This window comes from Leptosomus discolor, chromosome 6 (genome assembly GCF_034619465.1).
Source record: "Leptosomus discolor isolate bLepDis1 chromosome 6, bLepDis1.hap2, whole genome shotgun sequence".
Taxonomy (NCBI): Eukaryota; Metazoa; Chordata; class Aves; order Leptosomiformes; family Leptosomidae; genus Leptosomus; species Leptosomus discolor.
Window position 1 is genome coordinate 49,414,221 of NC_141396.1, and position 9,526 is coordinate 49,423,746.

The window sequence follows — 9,526 nt, forward strand, 5'->3', positions numbered from 1 at the left end:
GGCCACCTGGGCACACTGCTGGCTCATGTTCAGCTGGCTGTTAACCAGCACCCCCAGGTCCTTTTCCACCAGGCAGCTTTCCAGCCACTCATCCCCAAGCCTGTAGCGCTGCATGGGGTTGTTGGGACTCAAGTGCAGGACCCAGCACTTGGCCTTGTTGAACTTCACACAATTGGCCTTGGCCCATCAATCCAGCCTGTCCAGATCCCTCAGCAGAGCCTTCCTACCCTGCAGCAGATCAACACTCACGCTTAATTTTGTGTCATCTGCAAACTTACTGAGGGTGCGCTCGATACCCTCACCCAGGTCATTGATAAAGATAGGAAACAAGACCGGCCCCAAAACTGGGCCCTGGGGAACACCACTTGTGATCGCTCGCCAACTGGATTTAACTCCATTTACCACAACTCTCTGGGCTTGGACATCCAGCCAGTTTCTAACCCAGTGAAGAATGCACCTGTCTAGGCCATGAGCCGCCAGCTTGTCCAGTAGGGTGCTGTGAGAGACTGTGTCAAATGCCTTGCTGAAGTCCAGGCAGACAACATCCACAGCTTTTCCCTCATCCACTAGGCAGGTCACCTGGTCATAGAAGGAGATCAGGTTGGTCAAACAGGACCTGCCTTTCATGAACCCTTGCTGGCTGGGCCTGATTCCCTGGGTGTCCTGCGCTTGCCGTGTGAGCACACCCAAGATGAACCGCTCCATAATCTTGCCTGGTACTGAAGTCAGGCTGACAGGCCTGTAGTTCCCCAGATCCTCCTTGCGGCCCTTCTTGTAGACGGATGTCACATTGGTAAGCCTCCAGACTTCCGAGACCTCTCCCGTTAACCAGGATTGCTGATAAATGATGGAGAGTGACTTGGCAAGTTCTTCCACCAGCTCCCTCAGCACTCTCAGGTGGATTTCATCCAGTCCTGTAGACTTGTGACTGTCCAATTGGCCTGGCAGGTCATTAACTACTACTTCCTGGATTATGAGGGAATTCTTCTGGTCTCCATCCCTGACCTCCAGTTCAGGGGGCTGATTACCTTGAGGGTAACTGGTCTGACTATTAAAGACTGAGGCAAAGAAGCCATTAAGTACCTCAACCTTTTCCTCATCCTTGGTGACAATGTTCCCCCTCATATCCAATAAAGGATGGAGATTCTCTCTGGCTCTTTTTTAATTGTTAAAGTATCTGTGAAAACACTTCTTATTATTTCTAGCAGCAGTGGCCAGACTGAGTTCTAACTGGGCTTTTGCCTTCCTAATGTTCATTCTACATGACCTGATTAAATTCCATACTCCTCTTGAGTAGCCTGCCCCTTCTTCCAAAGGTGGTAGACTCGTTCTCCTAAGTCCCAGCAAAAGCTCCCTGTTGAGCCAGGCTGGTTGTTTACCCCGCCAGTTCATCTTACGGCACATGGGGACAGCCTGCTCCTGTGCTTTTAAGACTTCCTTCTTGAAAATGTCCAGCTTCCTGGACCCCTTTGGCTTTTAGTACTGGCTTCCAAGGGACTTTCTCAACCAGTGTCCTAAACAGGTCGAAGTCTGCCCTTCGGAAGTCCATGGTAGTGGTTTTGCTGCACCTCCTCCTTACTTTGCCAAAAATTGAAAACTGTCATTTCATGGTCACTAAGCCCAAGACGGCCTGTGACCACTACATCACCCACCAGTGCCTCTCTGTTAGTACACAGGAGGTCCTGCGAGGCATCTCCCCCGGTGGGCTCGCTTACCAGCTGTGTCGTAATGTTATCCTACACACACTCCAGGAACTCCTGGATTGCTTCTTCTCTGCTGTGTTGTATTTCCAGCAGATGTCTGGTAAGTTGAAGTCCCACACGAGAACAAGGGCTGGTGTTTTCAAGGCTTCTGCCAGCTGTTTGTGGAACAGAGGCAGACCCTGGTGTTGTCGCACTTGCTCTATCTCTGGGAAAAAACACTCCACAGCTGCAGATTTGGACTGAATAGTAGTAACTCCTAGACCAATTTTTTCCAAAATTACAAACATCAGTTACCATCATTGATTTGATTTCCAACAGGTAGCTCATTAAATTGGCAACAAATAATGAATTGACTTTTCATCTGGTGTCTCATCCCAACAGGTTAAAAGAACACTTCCTACATTTTTAGCTCACATTCAGTGAAAGCTCCTCTACTCTATCAACACATCACAGAATGTGTGGTCACTGATGAACACAATAGAATTTATGGGTTTATGGTTTTAGGACTGACTGGCTTAAACCTGAGTTGCTTTTTCACTTTGTCCTCAATCAGGGCCTGATTCTCTCTAGTGGCTCCTTGCCCTGTCGTGTCACAGCACAGCATCTTCCATGGTGGTTACACAGGAGGTCCACATGAGTTCAATCGCCTACAGCATATCCCTTCCCTAGGTGCAGCCACCAGAAGCTACACACAGTTTTCTTACAGCTGCATGATGCAAGAAAATGGGACACCAAGAAAAGAGGGATTTGAATAGAAAATGTGAGTCAGTTTATCTTCCCTTCTTGTGCTGCATTAAGAGCCTAAGCAGCCTTTGCCTCCTGAAGGCTTATGGGGCAGTGCAGCATGAGGCCGTTCTGACCTCTTGTGATCTTGCTGTAAAACCTCCAGGTTTGAGCCTCTTGGGAGAAAATTGTCTTCAGGCTCAGTGTTAGGCTGAGTTGCAGCTTCAAGGTAAACAGGCAGGAAATGCAAACCAGTGGGTTATTCTTCCCTCCTGTGTACGTTGGCTGACAAACCTGTAACGTAGTCCATTAAGCTGATGCAGTGGTCAGCATTTATAACAACTTCAATATACCCAGTAAAGAAGTCACCAAAAAAAAAAACCACCCAATATTAAGGTGTTAATCAAGCACGCACAAACAACAAGAAAATGCAAATCCGTTCTGTGTGTTTTCATTTCTTCTGTTCTTTTTCTTGCCTGGCTTTTGTGAAGCCTTCCCTTCCCTGTTGCATTTATTTTTCTGTCCTTCATTTTCTTCCTTTCTTATATTCCCTGAAAGTCACTGCATTTGAATCTACATATAATAAATATGTATTGCATTTAACTTAGTCACTGACAGTCCTTGTAGTTTCCAAACCTAAGCTCTAGCTGCTTAGATTCGGTATTGTGGAGTGATCTGTCATTGGATTTTGTACTGTGGGGTGATTTGCTGAAGTTTCCAAAAAAAGGTTAAAACCACTGGAATAAAAATAAGATCGTGAAGAGCCCTGAGCAAAATAACAAGGTACATGATCTTGAGAAATGTCCTAAATACGTAGGCTTTGCTGCAGCTGGGACAACTATTCCTAATATAGTAGACACTGCACCTCATAATACTGTGTAATGCATCAGGGACAGAGCTTCGATTGCCCTTTTATTGGCTGGTGACTCTGCTCGTAACAAAGGCATGGGAAATATGAGCAGAAAAATCTACTGAAAACCCTATACAAACGGCCAGGTTGGTCATGGATATGGAATCTAGATTGATCCAAAATGCCATGAAACCAGCAATGCCAACTATAACAGGAGCTATAGCAAAAGTCACCCACAAGGAATGCAACAGGTTGGGCATAAGCCAAAGGGAGACGACGAGCATTGCTCTGGCAGCAACACCAATGTTCTGAACAGTGTTCTGCGCTGTTACTGGGTACTGGTCGTAGCAGGTGAACGCGGGGTGGTACACCGCTAATGGAATGCTGCGCTGCTTGGCTGTCTCCCTTAACTGATTGAGAAGATTCTTCTTGTCAATGGCTGAAGTCACGTTCACCATCTGGATGAAGAAACATGAAGCTTCTATTTTATCCTGAGTCTTGCTAATGTTCCACTCAAAACTGGGAACAATTCGGAACAGTGTAGGTAAGTTATCAATGAAAAGAGCCTTATTGCTTATCTTTATCAAACCACTGCTTGCAAGTTTTTTGTATACCCTCAGCCATGACTCTTGAGAGGTTCTTGTCTACATAGGAAATGCCCTCTAAATTCTGTGTGCAGCTCCCAATGCCAAGATGAACAGTTTCATTGCAGTAATCTACACTTTCAGTAATGACAACTGCGACCCTGGGGCCATATGCTGAGAAGTATTTGTCATCGTCATCGTAGTATGGAATAACATAAGTTATCACTTGCCAGACTTTGAAGATCGATGCCTTCCCTGATCTGATACATCCATAAATACTGCCACCCAAATACGCTCCGAACAGCAACACCACAAGTAGCTTGATCGATTTATTTGTAAAAAAAGGACCATAATACTTTTTAAAGAAAATGCTCGTTGGATGTTTGCTTCCTGGCTGTTTGGTTTCCAGCTGAGATGACTGCCTAGAACAGTTGCCTATACAGCAAGCACTGTAGAGGCAGGACTTAGCAGCCTCATCTTTGTCTACTCTCACAGGCATACAAGTTAGTCAGTGTTGGTTTCCTTGCTCCCTTTTATGATTTAATACAGAGCAGAAGATAAAATCAGTGCCTGTATAAAGGCAAAATGGTCTTGTGGATGGAAAAGCAGTCCAGGTGCCAATGAAGAAGGCCAAAACATCTGTGAGAGTGGTGATGTTCCCAGAAAGTGCTGCTTCTGCGCAAGTCTCAGACAGCAGAGATTTAACATCGGAAATCTCTTTTTTTTTGCTTGAGCTTTGCTCCCAGGAAGCAATCGTGATGAACATGTCATCAACACCAACTCCTGCAAGAGGAGGACAAGTTAACACTGCATTGCAAACGACAGCTTCCACTAACACCCAGCAAAATAAAAAATCAATCATACTTAAGTCTGCCTAAAAATTTGAAAAAGAAAGTTAGGCTATTTACATTGCTTTAGTGCTGATGCAAGTTAAAACAGGTACAGGAAAACAGATCCTTTCTGTGCAGTTGAATTTATTACCTTTCAGAAGTTCCTGATGCCCTGATGGGTTGCTAATCCTTCACCCTGCTCTTCTGAAGGACTGAGCACACCTAGTCCGACTCTGACAAGAGTCTTGTATCTGCTGTCCAGGTGTCCAGTGATGTAGATTACACAGACTTAAATACATCGCTTATTCTGATGCTCAACCACCTTTGTCACTGGAAGCATCCCCTGTTATCTCTGGACTCTCTTCTTCATCACTGCAGCAAATTAGACCAATAATTTCTTGCTCTGCCTTCAGCAGACAGAGAGAACAGCTGTTATCACATGGGAGAACAGTGACCTCAGTTTTCCAGTGGTTTGCCTTTTTATGCGCTTTGCTCTCCACTTATCTTCTCTACAGTTGGTTTTTGAGCATTTATTCATGATTTATTATTAATTTATCTTCACATTAATATTGATGCACTCACATATATTATCCACCAGAATCCCATGAAAGCCTACCAGGAAGGCTGGGTCCTGGGCTAGATTTTTTACTAAGACAGAAGAATAAGCGAGCTGAAGTTCAAAAAGCCGATGTGCTTTCTCTCAGCTCTGCTAACTCTTGAGATTTTAATCACAGACCTTTCAGTATTTTACCAATGTTACTCTGTGAAGGGCTCTTCTATTCCCTGAAAATTAATCACACAAAAAGGTGAAGCAAGACCGTGTGAACAGAGAGGCAAGCGCAGATGCTATAGCTAAGCATATAATCACTTATCTGCTGCCAGAGCAGACAGTTGCCAGTAGACATGCAAAGGTGAATTATGCAGCATGTCAGAAGGTACTCCTGGATGGCAGCAAGCCAGGCTGCTTCTGGAAACCAGGCAGGCTTCAAACAAATTCATCTGATGTACTGATAATTTGTTTGCTTTAATGCAAGGAAGATAAAAGTCTGCATATTACTTGTAAAGATCTGGGGACTGGCTTAAGCCCTTTCTCAGTTATACAAAAGGGTCTTTCTGAAATTTAGAGCCTCTGAAATTGATAAGCAAACAAAAGCTAATACCAAATGCGTTTGAACTATGCAGGAAACAAAGAAACGATGCGTGCCCTAAGGAGCACTTGCATTAGATATCTAGCATGACACAGAGCCTCTACCTACCCAGGAGTTCCATGTACTTTCCTCAGCATGAGACCAAGACCAAGAGAACATCACATGAATTATAGACAATCCTGCTTATTGCTTAAGCTATATTCAGGGTCAATTTTATCTGACCAAAGACTACGCTCTGAAAATGGGATACAAAAACTTTTGGTAACTTACTTCCCGTATTCACCTCACAATACAGGTACTGGATTAAGTCAGTGCTAGTGTAGCACGACCTGCACTCCAGACACACGTTCCATGGTGCTGCTGTTGAGCTACTCTGAGGCTGACTAACAGCAGAGAAGTAGGTAGCTCTCACTGTGTCACAAAAAGAGGTCGTCAAGAGGTGGATGGTTTGGGGAAGACCTCTGCACCTGCTTAAATTGCTGACAAATTCAGCAGTCCCACAGAACAGTACTAACGACAAGCTGTTTTGGGGTACACTAACTTATCCAGAGCTCATGAGATACGCAAATATATACAGTATGCCTACAGAAAACTGCAGGGGATGATACAGGGGAATGTGGCGACAGAACCCAGTTGAGCACACCTCAAGTGTCATCACTAGTTAAATAAATGATTAATCGTCATGGCCAAATTACCAGGGATGCCAGAATAGTGTCAGAAGCGCTGGCATACCACCCTCTCACTTATAGATTTCATGCCGTAGCAGTGGAACTAGAGCAGGCATCGTTTTTTGGGAAAAGCTGCCCTTCCGCCAGAGCCCAGCTCCAGTCCCAGTGTGGGTGCTGAGCTGAGTGCCTAACCCGCCTGGAGGAGCTCAGAGGAGGCTGCACCTCCAAGCATCTCCTCCCCTCCCTGCAGGCTGTTTTAATTCCGCTTTAGTCTTCCTATCTGAGTCCCGCTCTCTTTTTCTACTTACCTGGAATAAAAAATGGTGCTTTTGCTACCATGACCACAAACGGCACTCTGCAGAAGAGCGTCAATCCAAAGCTGCTTAACACAGCTAGACCGGCAGAAAACACCCCACAGCATCCAAGCCAGGCATTATTTCTTATACAGCTCAGTCTGAAAGTATTTTGAGGGCTCTTTTAGTTACATGTCAAATATTTCACCAAGGCATTTGGCATGACAAGTGCACAGATCTGAACAATACCCTGTCTGTGAAGAGAACTCTTGATGAAAGCTGCTGTTTGCTAGGAGAGCTCCCAGGTGTCAGCACTGGACAAGATTAGTTTATATGGGAGGTGCTAAACACATTATTAGCGCTGGACAGTTACATGCACAAGAGTAAAGATATGTACTGATCTTTGCATCAAGAAAGATGACAAGGTGAAGATACATAGGCTCTACCAGTGAGAGGAGAGATTTAGGGTGACACAAAAAATGATGAATTTTTAGAACCTCTTTCACATGGGTTCTTGGTGTAGCATATCAGCATAGTATGGAAGCATCTCCCAGGCAGTAGGTGCTGTGTAGAGAAGCTTTCTCAGCAGGCAGATTGGTTACCAGCCATTTGCCAAGACCCCCTGAGGGCTGGCTCAAGGATTCCCCAGGAAACACTCCCAGAGGGAGATTTTGCACCACACTGAGGGGGTAAAGAGTTGCCTCTTGGCTGATTAGTAATATTTCCCAGGCTGCAGACCATTTCTGAACTTTAAGGGAACCTCTTGCTTCCAAGGCAAGAAGCGTGGTTGGTGGAACCACCCTCGCTCTGTCTGCTCTCACAAACGACTGCAGGTGAGACAGCTGACATCCAGAAATCATATAGCCTAATGGACAGGATACTTGATGCAAACGCTAAACCAAAAGGCCTCCAAGCAGAACTTTCTTTCTCAAGCGCAGCACACAAACACTGCTGTGCGATTGTCAAATGTGCAATGGTTCACCTTCCACCAGCACAAAGAAAGGGCAAGCTAAGTTCTTTCTGGACAGCTTGTACAGCTCAGACTCTACCATCAAGCAGAATACCTAAAGCCGTACCCAGACTTGCAGTAATCTATGGAGCTAGTGCTCATTCATCTGTACCTTAACTGAGCAGGTGGCAGAAAAAAAGGTGTAAATGGATCTTAACACAGTACAATTCCTTCTCCCTCCTCTGCTTCTTTCCCCTTTTTACCTGATCTTTACAAAGAACTAGTATCTTGTGGGCAGGATGAGGATAGAGGCCACAAAGGAAGCAAGAAAGTAGCAGAATAACCTTAGCAATAGCGCCACCTATTTCTTCCCTCCCTCAAAATGATGACTTTTCTGCTTAATTTCTATGCATTGCTTCAGTGAATGGCTCCACTGGGTATGCCAAGTTAGGCTGGTAAGTTTTATTCAACAGAAGTGCTTGTGCAGAATTCTGCTGCTGCCAGGCTGGCTAGATCGTGTTCTGGCCCCCAAGTGCAGAGATTAAGGAGCATGAAGTCCTACCTACCAGCAAACAAGGGGAAATGACAACTCTGGGTGGCACTGATCAACTTATGTTTTGCATACCTAACTTCAGGCTGCGGATGGGTACTTCTGTGTGCCTGGAGTTAAAAAGAAGTGAACAGCAACCAGGTGAAGAGGTGCCAGCTTCTTCAATAGCAGCTTATCAGGGATTACAGCCCCTATCCAGGAAGGGTAGAGCATGGGTATGAGTCCCATTATCTGGGTGGCTGCATAAGGAGAATGAAGAGGACACCAAGAGGGCGAGCACAAGGGGGTTTGGCTCTGCAGCCTAGAGGCTAGGGTGTTAATTTGGGAGGTGGAAATAATTGATCCTGGTTACCAATCAAGACTAAGGGTTTCTCTGAAACAGTTACTGACTCAAATAGCAAAATAATTCAGGGCAGAAGGTAGAAAACTTTCCTAGTGGTTCCCTGGTGCCTAGATGAGCATTGTAGGACAGATGAGTTGGAACCTCATTGTGATGAACAATTTATTAGCTCTGGCTGCAAATAGGTGTCACCATCTCCAGTGTCAATCAGAACAAAGCTAAATCACAAAATTACAGAATGGTAGGGGTTGGAAGGGACCTCTGGAGATCGCCTAGCCCAACTCCCCTGCCAAAGCAGGTTCACCTACAGCAGGTCACACAGGATTGCGTCCAGGTGGATTTCGAACATCTCCAGAGGAGGAGACTCCACAACCTCTCTGGGCAACCTGTTCCAGTGCTCTGCCACCCTCAGAGTAAAGATGTTTTTCCTCATGTTCAGGTGGAACTTCCTGTGCTCCAGTTGGTGCCTGTTGGCCCTTGTCCTGTTGCTGAGCACCCCTGAAAAGAGCCTGTCCTCATCCTCTTGACTCCCACCCTTTAGATATTTATAAATGTTGATAAGGTCCTGTCTCAGTCTTCTCTTCTCCAGGCTACAGACCCCCAGGTCTCTCAGCCTTTCCTCAAAAGAGAGACGCTCCAGTCCCCTCATCATCTTCACAGCCCTCCGCTGGACTCTCTCCAGTAGTTCCCTGTCCCTCTTGAACTGTGGGGCCCAGAACTGGACACACTACTCCAGATGTGGCCTCAGCAGGGCAGAGTAGAGGGAGAGGAGAACCTCCTCTGGTTCTCAGAATCTGCTGGCTCAGAATCTTCTTAATGCACCCCAGGATGCCATTGGCCTTCTTGGCCACAAGGGCACATGGCTGGCTCACGGTTAACTTGCTGTCC

General features: G+C 45.7%; 1 protein-coding gene across 1 annotated transcript; it reads right to left on the reverse strand.

Moving 5' to 3' along the window:
* Nucleotides 1-3,104: 3,104 nt before the first annotated feature.
* Nucleotides 3,105-8,987, reverse strand: PTCHD3 (patched domain containing 3). Its single transcript, XM_009953110.2, is given in 8 exon segments — nucleotides 3,105-3,250; nucleotides 3,253-3,356; nucleotides 3,358-3,905; nucleotides 3,907-4,081; nucleotides 4,083-4,125; nucleotides 4,128-4,643; nucleotides 6,815-6,960; nucleotides 8,947-8,987. Coding segments are annotated over 8 exon segments (1,719 nt in total).
* Between the last annotated feature and the right edge of the window lie 539 nt (nucleotides 8,988-9,526).